Genomic DNA, 22,280 nt, shown 5'->3' with positions numbered 1-22,280 from the left:
TTTAAAATATCTTCATTAATTGACAAGTTATAAACATGAGATTAGTCACTTGCAATCTTCAGTGAAGATGTGCCGCTGCTAACTCATCTTGACGCAGTTGCAGTCGCACTCCGTTGCCTGTAATGACAATGGTGTGCGACATATACTTTCCACCAGATTATGATCTTCATGTGCATGAACTTCAAGATTTGATTGCTCAGTTACCTCTTCCATTCCTCTTGCTGGCAGACATGATTGCCCATAACACCCTCTGGGATTCTCCATTGTCCTGCCCTTGGAGGAGGCTTATTGAGCGATTGATCAACCAATTCTATCTGTGTGTGCTCAATACATGGGAAGCTACTAACTTCAGTAGCGCCCATGGCACATTCTCCCACCTGGATGTCATCTTGTGCAGCTATGCGCTAGTTCCCCTCTTATTGTGGCAAGTACACGATGACCTTTGTGATAGTGATAATTTCCTGATATTTCTAATGTTCTTGAATCAAAGACAGCCTGAAATACTGAAGAGCTGGTTACTTCGATGGGCAAATTGACCCGAGTTTTCCAATTGCGCAATGATGGCTGATGAGGTGCTGGGGTCTGTTGACACATCATAAGACCAATAGATGTCGATGTGATGCAAAGCAGCTTGTAAAAAAAAAAAAAAAAAACCACATTGGAGACGGCCATATTTGAATGTGCTGTCCTCCAAAAATTGCAGTATTTTTAATGGTTTGTGAAAATTTTTCAATGCTAGGGTAAGCCATGATTATAACAACTTTTGGAAAGCATACTAATATTTTCTTCTACACAAAAATGAGTTTTAATTATCATAATAGTGCAGCAATTTTAAAATATAAATTTATAAAAATAACATGTTTTACAAACGAAAAAAAATCTGACGCAGCTATGGATGCCAGTTCGGTTAATATTTTGAAATTTGACTTTGTGGGCACATCTACTGAAACACCCTAATGCAGATTCTAACCTAATTAGTCAATTGACACTGGTATTCTGGTTTACAACAAGGAATTTGCATTCCCACTGTTCTTTGTTTGACGACTGGGTTGAATCGAGTTGCTGCAGGTACACGAGAAGCACCCACATTTTTAGGAAGCGGTATAAAATAGTATTACAGAACCCACTTCAAGGAAGCGATGTAAAACCATGTTACACTTCACACCAATTTGAAATGAGCTCATTTTCTACATTTACTAACCTGAAGCGCCAGAATCATGTTTACTTAGTGTGTAATTGTTATCCTCATTTTCAGAAATCGTGTCTTCCATAAGAACATCCATCATGGATTCGTTGTCGAAATTTCGTACACTTGAATTAGACATGCTAAATATTCACAAGAATTACGCACAACAAGCCTGTCTCTCGAACACACACTCTTCCTGACCGCATGTACCGTACATACTTTCCCTCCCATTTCACAGCTGAGAGTCAACGATGACGCAGCCTTAGGTTATGTAGGAACGTGGCTGTGTTATCAATGCCTTGAAAGAAGAGCTCTCGACTTATGCTCATAACTAGTATATTTTATGCTTATAGAAGCATTCAGCAGTATCTTATTGAAGTCACAGCTCGCTGAGACGGCAAATACAATTTTTTAGCTACAGTGAAATCATGCCCTAGATTCTCCGAGCTCCGTCAGCAGCAATGAATTAGCGCGCCCGTAGTTTCTACGAGCGGCGTATCCAATGTGTTAAAAGATCACTGTATGGCGTTTGCTTCCTACCAGTCAGCAGAAGTGTGGTAATCCTACACCAACTGGTTATTAAATATATTACACACGCTTGCCACTAAACTGTTTGTATCATCGTTGTAGCCCTGCAATAGTGAAGGAAAATGGAACATTAATAAATTACACACCAAAGTATACTTTTATGTTACGACAATATGAAAATTGGCAGTCGTTCAAATTCTTGCAAACCATAATAAATGCTGCCAACATGCGAGTTGGTAGGTAACTGCGAGATTTTGTATTGGCAAGCAGAGTGTCTTCGTAACATGGAATGCAACCCAACAGTCAAAAAATAACTACAAATTTCTACCTTCAGTAGTAATGGGGAAGAAATAGGAAGATTTCTTCCTTAGAGACCAAAGTTATATGACACAGACTATACAGTTTTCCACTTCTTCTAGGAACTGCCCTGGATCATCTTAATTTCCAACTTGTGGTGAATTAACTTTTTTTTAAAGCCCTTGTTCCTGGTGTTCATATTTCGAGTTCTCCTTTTAAGTCTTGTTTTTTGCTGATTTAACTTTTTTTTAAACCAAATGGTGATTCTTCCTACATCTATTAGCGGTAAAAGTTTCAATACGGACTTAAAAACATAATCTCATCTTATAGAATACACAATATTTGGTAAGAAGTTTATAGACTCATAATAGCTTGCTCAGTTGCAGTGGTGACAAAAGAAGTTCATGGGCTCCTCCAGCAGCACACACAGGGCGTGAAATGCTGGCTCCACCTTCAGCTCACAAGAGAGATTCTGTGGCTCGGGACCATTTGGCTACTGGAAGCCATCGGGAATATCATGTCCCTCAACAAGGTAAGTGCTCCGGACCTTAAATCATGCTATATTAATTGTTTTTACATTTTCATCTGATAATATTTTTGAAAAAAATTACAGCCATTGTACATAAAGAATACATTCAACCTCCAGCTGCACATACTACCAGAGAGCCTGTTGCTGTTGCTACCAGAGAACAGCACTTGCTGGCAGCACAAGCAAAGACTTGGACTACAGCAGCATCTCATCCTGCCCTTCATCAAGGTTATCGACATAGTAGCAGCCACCTATCCCCTCAACCACCTTTGGCCACAACTAGTAGGCTTTCTCCTCAGCATCCGCTCTCAGCTGCTGGACAGCCCTTGTACCATCAGCCAGAGTTATACCGTCGACCAGCTGTATATGTGACAACAACCCAGCCAGCTTACCTGCCAGCAAGTCACCAAGTGGCGCCCTTCACTGCAGGGTGAGTGGATTTGTTGCATGTACTGTGTCATGAATGAGAGAGCTGGAAGCTTGACATTTTAAATTCCCAAGTTTTGTTTTTCTTTTAATTGTAGAATTATTTTAGTGTTTTGAAAGGCTTTGTAAATTTCAAGTGAAATGCTGGTAACAGCAGCTGTAGCTGTGGATATGCTTGTGTGTTCCAGCAGGGCGCTCCCTCCCCCTGCTCACCATGCTAGTGCACGGCCTGTGCTAGCTACTCATCCATCTCATCCTTTGCCAGCACACATGCAACCTGCTGCTGTGTTTCCAGCACATCCGCAGGTAGCTGCGTCGTATGGTTTCGCGCCCCTTAGTCCAGCCAAGTCACATCAGTATCAACCTAGTTTGTGGTTCACAGAGTAATAGTCACCAGGTAAGTTACTTCTATGTTTTCCTGATTGATCATTATTTGAAAGCTAGGCCCAAACATATAAATGAGGCCTTAAGTGATGACTGATGACATCATGCATTGCTAGGGTATCACGATTCTGACCAGTTTGTTGGAGTAGTAATAATGGCCTTGTAGCCTCCAGAGAGACCTGGTGCAGGTCTTCTGAGCTGATGCTCATGGGCGACTGGTGTGTCTGGGAGAAAGGGTCCTACATAGGTTGAAAATTAATGTTGAAGATGGCACAAACACTCAGTCCCAGAGCCTCAAGAACAACCAATGAAGGTTAAAAACCCTAACATGATCCGGGCTGCAATCGAACCCCAGACCCCTCAAACGAAAGGCCAGCATGCTAACCAGTTGGCCTCAGAGTAAGCTTACTAGAGTAAAAGACTATTTGATTAATGTGTGCTGAATCATAATAGTGTAGTTTATTTGTAAGTTTTCTCTTAGATTAAAGGATAGGTAATACAGTAGAAGTCCGCTATTGTGCGTGCGGTATATATATTGAGAACCCCGTTATAATGACAATTTTTGTATGTCCCTTCAAAATTCCAATATTATATTATTCCTTCGGTTACAGCGAGAGCCTTATCATTGGCACGAACATTATTACGAGCGATTAAGCGCACGCGATTTTTTCCTTTACCGATATTTATGTACCCCAGCTATTATATTGCATGAGATCGATCACCTTCGGTATTGTGTCCTCACAATGTCCACTAGCGAATTCTCTCGTTGACATTAGAAGGCAATGTCGGAGTTGATTAGTAATACCCATCTGCTGTTCCGTAAAGAAAATTCGAAATAAAAGAGAACTTCTTTTGTAATAAACTTTATAATGCAAATTTAATATGTCCTCCTATTCAGTACATACTCAATCTCCATCATTAGATGGAGTGATAATAGTCATAAATCTTTCAACTCATTTGAGCCAACTTCAGTGAAAAAAGGTTAGTTATTTACAATAGACATGATCAGTGAGAACGGGACCATTAAATTTGAGGTCAGGCCGTTCGCGAGGGCAATTATTTAATAAGTAAATTTAAAGTTTTCTTCACACTTATTTTTTACTTATTAGCCCAAGTTTCTCGTACAACCTCATTTTTTCCATTACAGATTTGAACTTCATTGGCGGTCTCCACTATGTGTCACATGCATTTTACCTGGCATTTGTTTTCTTCTCAAACATAGTTTCTCAATTTTTTGTTGCAGTTAAGTTGGGATAGTGTCGCTGTTTGAATAAGTAAACTGAAACGTTTGCCACAAAATGCGATCGATCATCTTCAGTACAGAATAGTTTTCTCGCTATGTGCATTTTGTGAGCTCTCTCATAGACATTCATAAGCGATGTTGGAGTCTATTAGTAATACCCATCGACTGCTGTTCTCTAAAGAGAATTTGAAATGAAAGAGGATAACACGTTTTTGTAATAAGTGCTTAAATAACGTGGCCAATAGCAGTTGTTAACACGTTAAAAATAAAGGCTGAAAAAACAATCTCTTAATTTTAATGTTATACTTGTATACTAAAATTAAGTAAGAATGTGATACACTTCGAGATATGGCATAGTACATTGCTGATTTCGGAGGATACTTCATATTTTCTTGCACCTAGTTAAATTTTGGAAAGGCTAATCCCATGTAAATTTTTAGCGAGGAGATTATCATTTCTCTACATGCGTTTGAAATATGCTTTCATGATACATATACGGTTAGGTTAGGTGACGCCGTTTGAAAAAGAAAACTGAAATGTTTGCCACAAAAGCCTCTGGAGTGATACTATATTTCTCAGAATCTCATGTGAAAATCAAGGGTCGTCTTGCATTCGCATCTTAACAGTAATGAACACCACTGGCAACTATCGCAGTAACCACACTACTTCTTTTCACACACACCCCCATGCACACACAAAACTCGTTGACAATTACAACCACCTCTTCATTATACATCGCTAGCCGCCGCAACCGGTTGTATAGTGCCTATGAGTAACGTCACTGGGTCTTGGGAAATAGTGAAGAGAGAATGACGTTCTATTAGCCTTTACAAAAACATTTCTCAAATCTGCAGAATGGCATCAAAACATGCAAGCCTTCAAATTCTTAGAAAGGCTGCGGCTACTCAGTAGCAGAGTTGTAATGCATCTACTCTACCTGACACTTACTCAAATTAAGTTTTATAGACAGCAGGAATATTTTCGTGATAGATCGTCGTATTGTAAAGACCGGTATAATTGGTCTGTTATTGGACATTATAAATTTACCAGCTAACTTATTCTGGTTGCCAGCGTTTTGCCCTAGTGTGCTAAGTTGGGCTCATCAGTTGGTGAATAGCACACTCTCACCAAGATGCATGGCTAGTGCATACCATGGAGGCCTCTGCATAGGCTACTTGGACCCATGGCAGTGCCAATGCACTATGAGAGACTTTGTCTCATTTTCAAAAATTAATATCTGCTTTGGAATGATATAATCTGTTAATATTATTTATTACACTAGGACTAGTTTTGACCCTTCTATTGAGTCATCTTCAGCCTTAAATTATAAATGGAAAAGAACATTAAATGTAAGTTGAAAACACCGACACTTAATATAACACTATTGACTTGTCTTGAAGCATTGATAAAATACGTTGTAGTTACACGAGTCTATAAAAATTTATGTCTTTTGCACATATATCCAACACTTTTGTGTCACTTTTTCTTTTAAGAAAATTGTAAACCATTGTACATTTTAAACAACAAGTCCTAGATAAGTTACAAAAGCTTAAAAATTTAGCTAATAACATTAGACACTATCAACAAGTTAAACTTACAAATAACAACACTTTGCAAGGTGTCCACCCACCCATTATTAATTTAACAGGTGTAACAGTGAATGAACAAGAGACCAAAATGTTGAGTAATAACCCAAAACACAATTGGCCAAATCCATCCCACTTTAACAATGTTATCACATCAGTAGCAGAAGCTGAATTAGCCATCAGTAAACTTTCCACAGACTAACAAAAGGAAGCCAGATTTGAAGTTAAGAAAAAACTAAATAATATTATTAATCTCTTCCCCTGCGAACCATGTGACCTTGCCGCGGTGGGGAGGCTTGCGTGTCCCAATGAAGCAGATAGCTGAACCGCAGGTGCAACCATATCGGATGGGTATCTGTTGAGAGACCAGACTAACGAATGGTTCATTGAAAGGGGGGTAGCAGCCTTTCGGAAGTTGCAAGGGCGACAGTCTGGATGATTGACTGATATGGCCTTGTAATAATACTCAACAGGGCTTAGCTGTGTTGATACTGCTACACGGCTGAAAGCAGTGGGCAACTACAGCCGTAACTAACTCCCTAGGACATGCAGCTCTCTCTGTATGAATGATGTACTGATGCTAGCTTCCTCCCGGGTAAAATATTCTGGAGGTAAACTAGTCCCCCATTCGGATCTCCGGGTGGGGACTACACGAGAGGGGACGATCATCAGGAAGATGGATACTGACATTCTGCGAGTCGGAGCGTGGAATGTGAGACGTTTGAATCATTGTGATAGATTAGAGAATCTGAAAAGGGAGATGGTTAGACTAAAGTTAGATGTAGTTGCTATAAGTGAAGTACGTTGGCAGGAAGAACAGGATTTTTGGTCAGGCGACTACCGAATTATCAACACAAAATCAAACAGAGGAAATGCAGGAGTTGGTCTAATAATGAATAAGAAAATAGGGCAGCGGGTAAGCTACTACGACCAGCATAGTGAAAGGATTATTGTCATCAAGATAGACACCAAACCAGTGCCCACCACAATAGTGCAGGTCTATATGCCTACTAGCTCAGCGGATGACGAAGAAATCGAAAGAATATATGAAGAGTTAATACAATATGTAAAAGGTGATGAGAATCTAATTGTGATGGGAGACTGGACTGCAGTGGTAGGCCAAGGAAGAGAAGGTAGTACAGTAGGAGAATTCAGATTGGGACAAAGGAACGAAAGAGGAAGTCGACTGGTTGAATTCTGCACTGATCATAATTTAGTCCTTGCCAATACTTGGTTCAAACAGCACAAGCGATGGCTTTATACGCGGATGAGACCTGGAGACACTGCAAGGTATCAAATAGACTTCATTATGATTAGGCAGAGATTCAGAAACCAGGTGTTGGATTGCAAAACTTTCCCAGGAGCAGACGTGGACTCTGACCACAACTTGTTGGTCATGAAATGCTATCTGAAGCTGAAGAAATTGAAGAAAGGAAAGAATGCAAAAAGATGGGATCTAGACAAGTTGAAAGAAAAGAGTGTGAGGGATTGTTTCAAGGAACATGTTGCAAAAGGACTAAATGAAAAGGCTGAAGGAAACACAATAGAGGAAGAGTGGATAGTCATGATAAATGAAGTCTGCAGGGCTGCTGAAGAAATGGTAGGAAGGAAGAATAGATCAACTAAGAATCAGTGGATAACTCAGGAGATACTAGACCTGATTGATGAACGACGAAAATACAAGAATGCTAGAAATTAAGAGGGCAGTAAAGAATACAGGCGATTAAAGAATCAAGTGGATAGAAAGTGCAAGGTAGCTAAGGAAGACTGGCTGAAGGAGAAGTGCAAGGATGTCAAAGGTTGTATGGTCCTAGGAAAGGTAGATGCTGCATACAGGAAAATCAAAGAAACCTTTGGAGAAAGGAAATCTAGGTGTATGAATATTAAGAGCTCAGATGGAAAACCACTTCTAGTGAAAGAAGACAAAGCCGAAAGATGGCAGGAACATATCCAGCAGTTGTATCAAGGTGAAGATGTAGAGAATTTGGTTCTGGAACAAGAGGAGGCTGTTGATGCTGATGAAATGGGAGACCCACTTTTGAGGTCAGAGTTTGACAGAGCTGTGAGCGACCTAAATAGGAACAAAGCACCTGGAATTGATGACATTCCCTCTGAATTACTAACTGCCTCGGGAGAAACCAGCATGGCAAGGTTATTCCATTTAGTGTGTAAGATGTATGAGACAGGAGAAGTCCCATCCAATTTTCGGCAGAATGTTGTTATACCTATTCCCAAGAAAGCCGGTACTGACAGGTGTGAAAACTATCGCACCATTAGTTTAGTATCTCATGCCTGCAAAATTTTAACACGTATTGTTTACAGAGGAATGGAAAAACAAGTGGAAGGTGAGTTGGGAGGAGATCAATTTGACTTCAGAAGAAATGTAGGAACACATGAAGCAATCCTGACTTTACGTCTGATCTTAGAGGATCGAATCAAGAAGGACAACCCACGTACATGGCATTCGTAGATATAGAAAAGGCCGATAATGTTGATTGGACCAAGCTATTTAAGATTCTGAAGGTGATTGGGATCAAATGCCGAGAACGAAGAATTATCTACAATCTGTATAAAAATCAGTCTGCAGTGATAAGAATCGAGGGCTTTGCAAAAGAAGCAGCAATCCAGAAAGGAGTGAGGCAAAGCTGCAGTTTGTCCCCCCTCCTTTTCAGTGTTCACATAGAACAGGCAGTAAAGAAAATCAAAGAGGAATTTGGAAAGGGAATCACAGGCCAAGGAGAAGAAATCAAAACCTTGAGATTTGCCGATGATATTGTTATTTTATCTGAGACTGCAGATCTCGAAGCTGCTGAATGGTATGGACGAAGTCTTGGGTAAGGAGTACAAGATGAAAATAAATAAGTCAAAAACAAAAGTAATGGAGTGCAGTCGAACGAAGGCAGGTGATGCAGGAAATATTAAATTAGGAAATTAAGTCTTAAAGGAAGTAGATGAATACTGTTACTTGGGTTGTAAAATAACTAACGATGGCAGAGGTAAGGAGGATATGAAATGCAGATTAGCTCAAGCAAGGAAGAGCTTTCTTAACACATTCACGCTTATCATCTGAGCGGCTATTTAAAGGGCTGACCCAGCTATTCCAGCTGTTAGTGGCAGAGCAAACAACAAGGAGTTCTTTTCACAATAAGTTCTAAACTGAACAAGATATGGAAACAAAATTTTCCACATACCTTAATGAAGTCCTCTAGTATCTCTGTAGGGTGTGGTAGTTAATGTCAGACTTCCCTGGGTGAATGGGAACACTAAACATCCAAAAAAATAGCGTGTTTCACTAACAATTTTATTTTAGAAGCACACTTTGCACCTTCTTCAGGGGAATTTGTCTATATTTGATGGTGGAAACTTTAAGAGAATATACTCTTTTCTCTTCGCATCTAACCTAAATGATGGATCCTTTGCCGGTGCCCTTTTTTGGCGGCAAAATTGCAGGACGTTGACTTGGAGCTGATGACGTAGATGGAGCTGAGATTTCGGAGAGAGGTGACTGTACTTGTATGTCGGGTTCACTTTTTACCCCGTTTGAGAATTGCCTGGTGTTCCTTTAGATCTTTTGGTACACCCCTATTCGACCGTATTGTTCCACATACGCCAGTGTTCTGTTCCCATAATTGTTTCGCGAGTCCAACGCTATTCGTAATAATTGTCCATATTGACTGTATACACCTGGCCAAGATAATTTTCAAGCTGCCGTAAAACTGTGCTTTATAAATTCGCATCACTTGCATCATTTATATTGTCCCTACACGCCATGGTTATACTTCAGAACGTGATTATACACACGCTTTTGCCATCACAAACCAACTACGCAGCTAGTTGTGCGAACGCTAGGCTACCTTCAGAAACAAAACAAAGAAAGTGCATTGGGAGGGAAAATCACCATGGCCATGTGGTTTTCGGTGAATAGAAACATTCATAATGGTATTACTTTCATCTCTCTCGCACATATTTGTGACCAAAATAGATCCCAGCTGCGTAGGAACAGCTCGAGTTCAAGGTTGCGCTTATCCGGGCTAACTCAGATACGGTCGACAGCATGGTCACGCGCTATAGGCAATAACTCGGATACGGGCGTGAATGTGTTAAGAAAAGAAATTTGCTTACTTCAAACATTGATATAGGAATTAGATGTTTTTGAAGACTTTCGTGTGGAGCGTGGCATTGTATGGAAGTGAAACATGGACGATAACTAGTTCAGAAAGAAAGAGAATAGAAGCTTTTGAAATGTGGTGTTACAGAAGAATGCTGAAGGTGAGATGGATAGATCAAATCACAAATGAAGAGATACTGAATCGAATTGGTGAGAGGAGATCGATTTGGTTCAATTTGACGAGAACAAGAGATAAAATGATAGGACACATCTTAAGACACCCAGGACTTGTTCAGTTGGTTTTTGAAGGAAGTGTAGGTGGTAGGAACGGTAGGGGTAGACCAAGGTATGAATATGACAAGCAGATTAGAGCAGATGTAGGATGCGGTAGTTATGTAGAAATGAAAAGGTTAGCACAGGATAGGGTGGCATGTAGAGCTGCATCAAACCAGTCTATAGACTGATGACTCAAACAACAACATTATTAATCTAAATTAGGCCAAAACTCAAACAACCCCCGATAAAGACAATACTAGAGTTATTATGAATAAAGAGGAATACATTAATAAAACTGACACTGTCTTTTCAGAAAACTCATTCTCCATCATTAAAAAAAGATCCCACGGTAAAAATCCAGAAGGTTCTTAAACATTGACTTAAAAATTTAACATTCCTCTTGAACGAACAAGAAAGTAATAAATTAATCAACATGAACCCAGGTCTTCCTAAGGCAAAGGCATGAGCTAAGATCCACAACGATGTCCTCATGAGACCCATCATTAATTACAGACTAAGCCCATTTCTACAAAACTTCACAATTTATACAGCGTTTTTTGATGAAAAATTTTCACCTTCAAGTTAAACATCCATAAAAAAGACACTAGAATTAGTACACAGTCTTGCCACGCAATCCAGTCATTCAATATCAGAAACATGTATCCAAGTATCCCCATTGAAGAAACCATAAGCATAATATGCAGTAACTTGTAGAAATTTAGTAAGTTGTCCATACAAGAAATTGAGAAATTTATTTCTCTCTTAAAATTAGTCCTAAACAACAACTAGTTTTGTTTTAATAATGCTATTTATCAGCAGAGTGGTTTGGCCATGGCATCACTAGCCTTGGGGATCTTAGCAGATATTGATTTAGATAATCTAGAACAAACTAAAATTCTTAATAAACCCAGATTTAACAGTATCTGTTCTTGGGACATTATGTAGACGATGTGATAGCAATATTGAATGAAGATCTACGAAACACAACCTCAACTTTATCCATTTTAAATAACATAGACCCACATATTGTTTTTACAATAGAATTGGAAAATCAACAGAGTATAAATTACACTGACTGACAGAGCAAATGCAACACCAAGAAGGAGTGGTTCGAAAGGGATGAAAGTTGGGGAAAAAACAGAGACGGCACGGACTAATAATTGATGTTTATTTCAAACCAATATGCAGGTTACACAATGCGCACGGCATCGGCTCAGTAGGATGTAGGACCATCGCGAGCGGCGATGCACGCAGAAACACGTCGAGGTACAGAGTCAATAAGAGTGCGGATGGTGTCCTGAGGGATGGTTCTCCATTCTCTGTCAACCATTTGCCACAGTTGGTCGTCCGTACGAGGCTGGGGCAGAGTTTGCAAACGGCGTCCAATGAGATCCCACACGTGTTCGATTGGTGAGAGATCCGGAGAGTACGCTGGCCACGGAAGCATCTATACACCTCGTAGAGCATGTTGGGAGATGCGAGCAGTGTGTGGGCGGGCATTATCCTGCTGAAACAGAGCATTGGGCAGCCCCTGAAGGTACGGGAGTGCCACCGGCCGCAGCACATGCTGCACGTAGCGGTGGGCATTTAACGTGCCTTGAATACGCACTAGAGGTGACGTGGAATCATACGCAATAGCGCCCCAAACCATGATGCCGCGTTGTCTAGCGGTAGGGCGCTCCACAGTTACTGCCGGATTTGACCTTTCTCCACGCCGACGCCACACTCGTCTGCGGTGACTATCACTGACAGAACAGAAGCGTGACTCGTCGGAGAACACGACGTTCCGCCATTCCCTCATCCAAGTCGCTCTAGCCCGGCACCATGCCAGGCGTGCACGTCTATTCTGTGGAGTCAATGGTAGTCTTCTGAGCGGACGCCGGGAGTGCAGGCCTCCTTCAACCAATCGACGGGAAATTGTTCTGGTCGATATTGGAACAGCCAGGGTGTCTTGCACATGCTGAAGATTGGCGGTTGACGTGGCGTGCGGGGCTGCCACCGCTTGGCGGCGGATGCGCCGATCCTCGCGTGCTGACGTCACTCGGGCTGCGCCTGGACCCCTCGCACGTGCCACATGTCCCTGCGCCAACCATCTTCGCCACAGGCGCTGCACCGTGGACACATCCCTATGGGTATCGGCTGCGATTTGACGAAGCGACCAACCTGCCCTTCTCAGCCCGATCACCATACCCCTCGTAAAGTCGTCTGTCTGCTGGAAATGCCTCCGTTGACGGCGGCCTGGCATTCTTAGCTATACACGTGTCCTGTGGCACACGACAACACGTTCTACAATGACTGTCGGCTGAGAAATCACGGTACGAAGTGGGCCATTCGCCAATGCCGTGTCCCATTTATCGTTCGCTACGTGCGCAGCACAGCGGCGCATTTCACATCATGAGCATACCTCAGTGACGTCAGTCTACCCTGCAATTGACATAAAGTTCTGACCACTCCTTCTTGGTGTTGCATTTGCTCTGTCAGTCAGTGTATTTGGATTTAAACATCAGCGGACACCCAAACCAGTTATCTTATCATATTTTCATAAGAAGTCAGCATATTATAGTAAATAGAGTTCTTACCATTGCCTTATCCAAAAAAGATCTAAAAAAAGAATTAGACATCTTATGATCAGTAGCCAAATCTAATGGTGATAATGAACACTACATTAACAATATGTATACAACTAAAAGACGCCAAATTTCCACACTAACTAGAGAATCGATAGACAAAAAAACATACTCCTCGTTCACCAGAGTCCTGCAGAGAGGCCCAGCCCATGAGCTGCTTCAGCAGTAGACTGCAATGGGCTTTGAAAGGCTCGAACATACGAAGTCCGTGACCTCATCGCACGGGCCGGTCTGGGCAGCGCTCTGTCATTCATACGCGGTGAACCAAGGACAGCGCTGTGGTAGTTCTATGGGCTGACCGCTTCAATGTGTACAGTGTACTGCGTCAGCAGAGTGCGTTGCATTACGGTTGAGTGGAGTCGATCAAATTTGCTGTGGTTTTCAATTTGACTTCTCCGTCTATCCTGTTATCGGAAACGAATGTGGACTGTAGTTCCAAAAGAAAAGAACCCGTGCAAAAAATTGTGAAGTAAAAATAAGAAGCAACAAACAAACTAAAAACCGCACAATACAAGACTTCTGAACTGGATCCTAAACTTAAAAGTCGTATTTGGTTGGTATTCAAGCCTGCAGTTGACGGTGATGGGCAAGACGTTAATTTTGTGTGCTGTACGATCTGCGGTGAACTTTATGTACACACTAGCTTGTCGCGTGGATTTCGTAATTTGCTAAAACTAATCGTTCCTCGGTACTGTACTAAGACATTATCTGAAAATCCCTGAAGTATAAAACCTCACTGAAGAATTGAGTTTCATTTACCCCAGTAACTCTTTGTAAACCAAGTTTGTGGTATTGCCTTTTGGGGCTGAGATGACCATGCGACATAGAACTGTACATGTGAGAACGTTTTCTCTCAAGTAAAAAAAAAAAAAAAAAAAGTTTATTTTTAAAGGAGATTACGAATACATATTCCCACATCTTTAACATCTACAAGATTTGAGATATAAGTATCCGCATAAAAAGAATTCAACCCCTTTATCAGCTCTTCCTCCACCCCCACCTACGTGGATTTTCCAAAAACGAAAAAGAGAGACATGTTTCTTTATTTTTAAAGGACATTCCAAGTACCAAGTTCCATGTCTGTAACATGTAAATTTTTTGACATGTACTGTAGATATACCTGTACCCATTTTAAAAATTCACTTTCTTTTTTTTTTCTTTTTTTTCCTTTTTTTTTCGAAAACAAAAAATACGTATTTATTTATAAAGGAGCTGCCAAATACCAATTATCACGACAGTAACATTTTCAGTTCTTGAGATTTTTGTATCCTCATGAAAAGAATTAAACACCTATTTCATTCCCCCCCGTTTTTTACGTCTGCAACATCTTTAGGTTTTTTTAGATATAAGTATCCTCATGCAAATCATTCAACTATTATTTCAGTCCCTTTTACCCCCCCCCCCCCCACGTCAAGTGGTTTTTCAAGCAACAAACTAATACTTGTTTTTTAATATTAAAAATATCAATTTTCACATCTGTAACATATTAAGTGTTTGAGATATACTGTAGATATGTTCATCTTAAAAATTCACGCCAACCCACATTTCATTCCTTTTCAATCCCCCTTAAGTGACTTTTCGGAAAACAAAATAATACATGTCTCTTTATTTTTAAAAGATATTATAAATACCACTTCATGTCTGTAACATGTCAAGTTTTTTTAGATATTATATAGATATGCTCAGGGATTATGTCTACAAATTTTGGTTGGCAGCTATGCCCAAACATACACACATAATCTCGCTGCTGTAGAATCCTGGAGCTGGCGTTGCCATGGTTACGACAGTTCATTTCCTTATTCGATTCTGAGAGCAAGGGTAGTGTGGTGCCAATATCTCCATGATGGTCGATTTTAGCACCTTAAAACATGGTGTTCGGGCCCATAGGGCTTACCGAGATTTGTTCTTTGGTCAAGGGGCTTAAAATGAGCTTAGTCTCGTCCTTGCACGGCAAATTCGATATTTCGCCTATATTAGCCTATTATTTTTATATCTCCCTCGTCGCCCCCCACCTCGAATTGTTTGAAAATAAAATACAGCCCGTGTCCCTCAGGGATAGCGTATACTGTATTTACATTAGTAAAAGGATGTTTAAAATCGGTCCAGTAGTTTCTGAGATTACACTCCAGATATACACAAACTAACAAAATTCGCGCTCTCTCTTTATTATATTAGTATAGATTAAAGGAGTCGGGCTGATTTTGTCTTTTCATGATTAGATAAAAAACTTGCGATGAACGAAGTGTGCTTGATGTTTCCATGTCATCAGACTCCACGACTATGCCACAACCTGCCAAAGTAATGAAGTTTTCTTCGTGGACTGACGTTTATGATGCTCCTATTCCAACAGATGAGCTGGAAATATATTTAAAGCAAAATTGTGGAATGGAAGTAGATAGATAAAGCATCCTATTGGAGAACAAATGGACAAAACTGTCCAAAATTTCACCAGATTGCTAAGAAAGTAATATGTATGCAAGTATCAAGTTCAGCTTCAGAGAGAAATTTCAGTTCAGCGGGCTTCATTCTCAAAGCACGACGGTCTCTTTTGCAACCAGACAATGCTGATGCTCTTCTTTTCATTCACAGTAATTACATTCCACCACATTAACAATGACCAATAAACTACGCGCAGTAAGTAAAACCTATGTTCAGGTTTGTTTTTGTTGTTGGCATATTGCACATCATTTCTCTTTGTATTTTATTTTGAGGTAAACGTGAATGAAGTCCTATGAATATGTTTCGTGTTATTCTTTTTTCCTTTCTTAATCTGCTTACCCTCCAGGGTTGGTTTTCACTCGGACTCAGCAAGGGATCCCACCTCTACCGCCTCAAGGGCAGTGCCCTGGAGCTTCAGACTCTGGGTCGGGGATACAACTTGGGAGGATGACCAGCACCTCGTCCAGGCAATCTCACCTGCTATGCTAAACAGAGGCATCGGTGGGGGATGGGAAGATTGGAAGGGAGGAAGAGGGAAGGAAGCGGCCGTGGCCTTAAGTTAGATACCATCCCAGCACTTGCCTGGAGGAGAAGTGGGGAAACCACAGAAAACCACTTCCGGGATGGCTGAGGTGGTAATCGAACCCGCCTCTACTCAGTTGACCTCCCGAGGATGAGTGGACCCCGTTCCAGCCCTCGTACCACTTTTCAAATGTTGTGGCAGAGCGGGAATCGAACCCGGGCCTCTGGGGGTGGCAGCTAATCACACTAACCACTACTCCACAGAAGCGGACGCTTCGTGTTATTTAGATTCATTTTCAGTTAACTTGATGTCAGTTGCGAACTTATATTAGTTTATAATAAAGTTTCTGTGTGTTTTCAATTATTATTATTATTATTATTATTATTATTATTATTATTACAGTGCAGGAGAAATCTCTACCGTTTAATTTCAAAATGCGATTAGGCTCCTTTAAAATATGTTATTAGCGTACGAGAATCCGTAGAGTGAATGATCCGAATAGTAGTGTGACGTGAATATTTCATTGTGCACGGCACACGTTATTGTGGAGAAGTACTCAAGGTTATTCTACTGAGCCCGCCCAGTGCGGTGAACTGCAGAGACCAGAGTTGTGGACCAGTACGCTGTCGCGTCAGAAGAAAACAGCACTGCACGGGCTGGACTGCCGGAGCCCATGGGTTTGAAGTGCTGCGCGGTGGGCCTGGCTGCAGGACTCTGCCCTTCGCATTCAATAATCCAAAACATATATCAAGTTGCCAATATTTTCAAGAAGTATGATTTTAAGAAAATAGCCTTTAAAACTAATAATAATAGTTTTTCTATTTTATACAATACACACACACAGTCAATCAAAGCAACAAATTTTCCCAATCAGGAGTCTATAAATTATGATGTCTTGACTGCCAAACTTTATATGTAGGACAAACATGTTGCAGTTTCTCAGTAAGATATATGGAACATGTTAGTGCCATCAGGTATAATTGGTTTTCAGCAATAGGACAACATATGACAGAGTCCAATCCTAACTTTACGTCTATTAACCAAGATCTATCCATTCTAAAAACACAAAAGAAAGGTCCAATGCTTAACATTTTGGAAAACCTGTACATACATCTTGAACTACATCAATCCAAATTACAATATCAATGAAATTAATGAGAATTCTAACATTATTTATGATATAATTTTTCCTATTTATATCAAATTAGCCAGAATTCTACCAGCCAGCTTCTTAAATTCCTTTCTCTTAGTTCATATTCTCCTACTGCATTTCTAAGAAAGCAAGCTTGTAGTTTTACGTGACTATTGATACTGCGATCATAGCCACAGTGCATCCAGTTTTATGGGGAATCTGAACTACGGTGTTGCGACTTTCCTTTTAAAAAATCTCATGCATTAGCTGGGATTCGAACCGCAGCCACCTGACTATGCCACTGGCTGTTGCGTCCTACCTTCTCTTTCTTCGCCCAGATTTGAAAGTAGCAACTGTTCCAGGTGCAGCACTCAGGATGTAACCATATTGTTGTAGACGTTTTTCCCAAGTCTTCTCAGTGATTGGTGCAATGCACATTTGCTGGTGAACTGTGTCGTTTTTGATATGATACAGGTGTGTGATGCCCATCGACCAACGGAGCATACGCATTTCCATGGTGGGTAATTGGCGCTCCTTAGCTTTGTCAGCTGGTTGACATTCAACACCATATAAAGCTCTCTGTAGTTGAAGCCTCAACTGTTATACTCTATAGTTAAGTCTTTCTCCATGACTCTGGGGGGTTCTGGAATGAATTACACTTCTGACAGTCTATCTTGAATCTGTTTACTATAGAGTGACAGTTGCCAGTTACAGGTTACTGCTCTGAAGATGATCTTGCTTACAAGATTGAAACGCATCAGCTTGTAATAATTATAACATGGCCTAATATCCCCAACATACCATTATATTTAATATAACTGTCAACTGTGACATATCTCTACCCTAAATGACTAGCTGTGATCAGGTTTGTAAAAGTGATGCTGCCTCACACCATGATCAAACCTCCGCAAAGGGTTCCACAGGATTAATCGTGTAAGATGCATGAACACAAGACACATCCATCTGTGTCTTACAAAGCTAATCTTGGTTCATCTGTGAACAGAACTCATGACCATTCTTCCACATTGCAATCCTCGTGCTGGCTTGCAGGATACTAATCCAAATTTACTCAGTCTTCTCCTCACAGTCCGCTTACTAATTTTCCCGTCTTGTTTCCCAAATTTGATTTGTTTAGGTCAGGTACTGTCAGACATCAATTGTGCGCTGTTCGCATTGTAACGAAACTGCTGTGATGTTGCTACATTTTGACCCTGATCATGTCATGCCACAGGTAGTTATTTGGTCTGCCCTGTCAATATTTATTATAAACTCATTAGTTTACACAATTAATGTAATTTAGACAAGCATTATAAAGGAAACTTTTTAGTGTGTGATGTTACTTTTTTTAACTATTTGCGATTTTAGTGTAAGTTAGAATATGAGGAATTTTGGTTTTTGATGTCAAATTCGCTGCTGAAAAGAGCCATCTCTTGAAACGTGAACGAATAATTGTGTAAACTAACAAGTTCATAATAAATATTGACAGGGCGGACCTAACAACTACCCGTGGCATTTTTCCATGAGCTTAGTCAATACGGACCAATCAAGAACCAGAAATGGTCAAATTTGTTGATTCTGACCATCACTTCAAAATTATCATCCTGCATCTGAATCATTTGTCTGTTCTGAATTCACTCAACTGTCAAACACCACAAATTCTAAGGACTTCTCCGTAGCTATGCCTGTTTTCCAAGTGAGTCACTATTTTGATGAAACTAGCACACTGAGATGATGACTGTTGCGCTGATCAAAATAGGGCATATTTGTTAACTGCACTGAAAAAATCTGGCACACCTCTGTTTTGTTATTGTTCTTAAAATGTTGACACAACAGCTAACAAAAGCTTATTTGTGCATTGGTAGCAAGCAGCTTTCACATATTGATTCTCTTCAACTCGAAGTTCTGTTGTTGAAACGTGCAGAATAGATGTAAGAAGTTCTGCCAATGTGATTCTCAGCATTCCAAATGAGTTGCGATATGATTAGAGGCAGTACTTATGAGACAAATTAACATGCAATGAAACAGGACATTTTCTCATCATCAGGTAATTGGATAAATTTGCCAATGAGTGTATTTATTTCATGAAACAGCATTCATGCTAAGCGAGAAGTTGGTTGGAACATATGCTTCAAATTGTTTTATTATTAAATGAAATGGTTGTTGAAAGGAAAGTCTGAAACTTATCAGGTATAATGTTGATATCAGTTTTGTTGATAACTTGTACTTAACAAAAGTTTTAGGAAAGGTCTTTTTTTAATGCACTGACTGGAAAAATTAATGGATCACATGAATTTTCAAAGGAAAAAGCATGTTAAATTGTGAAATATTTGTTTTATTATTTACATTAATTAGTTTCATGAAAAAGTTACTTAAGTAATGTTATCTGTTTGTTATGGCTACCCTTAGTTACTTACTTATTTCTTTTTTCATGAAAATAATCCATGTGAATAATAATAATAATACAAATGTTTCACCATTTAACATGCTTTTACCTTTGAAAATTCAAGTGATCCATTAATTTTGCCAGTCATTGTAGTCATTTGCTCTGCTAATCATAATCCAGATACAGCAAAACCTCATCAGGACGTTTCTGTAGGTAACAAGGTAAAACAACGTGTTATGCAAGAAAACGTACTACTGACTGCACTAATAAAAACTATCCAACAGGGATATGGAAACACCACATACGATTTCTTCTGATGTATGTAGGTGGTATGTAGTCAATACTAAATATTAATTATATTTATTTACATAAGTCTAGTACACGTTTCGGGAATCTATATACATTCCCTTCATCAGCTAGTCAAATTAAAATTATTCCTGTACACAAAAAGACCTGATAAAAGGGGGGTCCCATTAAGAAATCCAAAACTATTGCCTATACAATTTAACATTTTTAAAATCAAAGTGTGGATGCATGGAATTAAATTCCATCTAGTCGAATAGGATAAAACACAATAGAATGGAGTCTGTATGCATTAAAATATTGAGCACTATTTTCTTGTTGTGGCGTTAGATCACTGTGTATTTGAAGATCCGATAATTTCTTGTAAAATTCAATTGGAGTTGAGAATAAAAGAATACTGCAAAAACTTATATCATGCCGAAACCATCCGATAATGGGCGTGTTATGCAGCCAGGTGATGTGAGCTTAAAATGATCTGTAAGAGGGAGAAGTAAAATAGAAACTGTAATCGGAAGACTATAACAAACAAAATGAGAATACAATACGTCAAGTTATTAAAACTTACCAATATAACGATACAAGAAGTACGTGAGGCTGTCATAACTATTAAGGATATATAAAAGCAGCCGAGGTTGTTCGGTGACTGATTGCGGAGTTGCAGTGGGAGGTGCGGTGAATGGACGGAAGAGGGGAGAGTACTGCCCCTGTGTGCTAACGTCATACTTCCCTTCTTACATGCTTTTCTTCCTTCTCTTTTGCTCTCGCGTATTGCGTCACTAATTTAAACAACTGGTTATCCTCTGCCATGTGCTCGTTAAGGCTATTTTCATTATCAAATTTTTGTAACATGTAAATTTCTAACTTTTCAAGGGTATTCATTCTTTTACCTTTGTTTAGCGGGTGTAATAGAACCATGTCCTGTTCAATATTAGTGAAGTGATGATTATTTTCGTGCATGTGTTCACACATAGCAGAGTATCTAGAATGTCTTCGTGAATTCACATGCTCTTTATACCGTACCGACACACTCCTCCCCGACTGTCCTATATACTTTTTTTTCGCAGTCTTGGCAAGACAATTTATATACTCCCGACTTACTGAAAATGCTACTGGTGTTTATGCTATTCGAGTGGAACAAAAAAATATTATTATTATTATTATTATTATTATTATTATTATTATTATTATTATTATTATATAATTTGCTGGGGCCATCAAGGACCACGTTAAGTTTTGTTGCATTTGACACTGAACTTGGCCTTCTTTAGAGCCCAAATTTTCCTCATTCTTTGTGAGTGGGCCTGCTTACGCTCCTCTATCCAAGGGGCACCGTGTCTTCTCTTCGGTTGCTCGTCTCGGTTTAGCCCGTTCGTCAATATTTTCTTGCGGAAGAGATCTCTGTTAAGGGCCTTTTCAGCTGAGATATGTAGCATTTGCAGGTCGTCTTTGGTATTTCTAAACCAGGGAATTGTGGTTTTGGGGTTTGAATCAAAGAAGTGAAAGATTTCCTTAGTTAACTTTCTTCCGTCCATTCTTTTCAGATGACCGTAAAATCGTGCCCGTCTTTTTTCTGATTGTGTCGGTAATTTTCTCTATTTTGCTGTAGACTTCCTTGTTGGATCTCTTTTGATGGATTCCATTTCTGTATTTTGATCCCAAGATTCCTCTCACAATTTTGCGTTCTCTTTTCTCCAGTTCTTCAAGGAGTCCTTTGTTGGCATTTAGAGACAGGGTTTTGGCTGCATATAGAACTACTGGCTTCAGAACTGTTTCATAGTGACGTATCTTGGTGTTTTGGGAAAGGCATTTTTTTGTTGTAGATTGTGCGGGATGTTTGGTAGGCTATTTCCAGTTTGCGTACTCGCTCCTGAAGTGCTTCTTTGTGCAGTCCATTTTTCATGATGATCTCACCCAGGTATTTGAATTTGTCTACTCGGGTGATGTCCCCGTATTTTGTATGGAGTTTTGGTGGAGGCTCTTTAATGTTTGTCATTACTTCTGTTTTCCCAAAACGATATCTGCAAACCAGTTTGTTCGGCAATTTCCTTTAAAATTTCAACTTGAGCTCTAGCGGTTTCTATGTCGTTTGAGAGAACAGCAATATCATCGGCAAATGCTAAGCAGTCTGTTGTGATCCCCTTGGATTTGGTTCCTATTCTCAATGGACTGTAGTTGGTTTCCTGTAATCTCACCCGCCAGGTTCTGATGATCTTTTCAAGAACACAGTTGAAGAGTATCGGGGATAGCCCATCACGTTGTCGGACTCCTGTTTTGATGTCAAAGGAATGCGAGAGACATCCGTGAAACTTC

General features: G+C 39.9%; 1 protein-coding gene across 1 annotated transcript in view; it reads left to right on the top strand.

Annotated features, from left to right (window-relative positions):
- Hipk (Homeodomain interacting protein kinase) overlaps positions 1–22,280 on the top strand; it is a 435,335-nt gene that overhangs the window by 367,580 nt on the left and 45,475 nt on the right. The window contains exons 18-20 of the mRNA XM_067142782.2: positions 2,392–2,543; positions 2,625–2,970; positions 3,155–3,363. Of these exons, the coding sequence (XP_066998883.2) occupies positions 2,392–2,543; positions 2,625–2,970; positions 3,155–3,353 (697 nt within the window). The 3' untranslated portion in view covers positions 3,354–3,363. The remainder of the gene's footprint in view (positions 1–2,391; positions 2,544–2,624; positions 2,971–3,154; positions 3,364–22,280) is intronic.

Source organism: Anabrus simplex, chromosome 3, assembly GCF_040414725.1.
Source record: "Anabrus simplex isolate iqAnaSimp1 chromosome 3, ASM4041472v1, whole genome shotgun sequence".
Classification (NCBI taxonomy): domain Eukaryota; kingdom Metazoa; phylum Arthropoda; class Insecta; order Orthoptera; family Tettigoniidae; genus Anabrus; species Anabrus simplex.
Note: the sequence above shows the minus strand (reverse complement) of the source record. Positions and strands in the feature narration are given on the sequence as shown.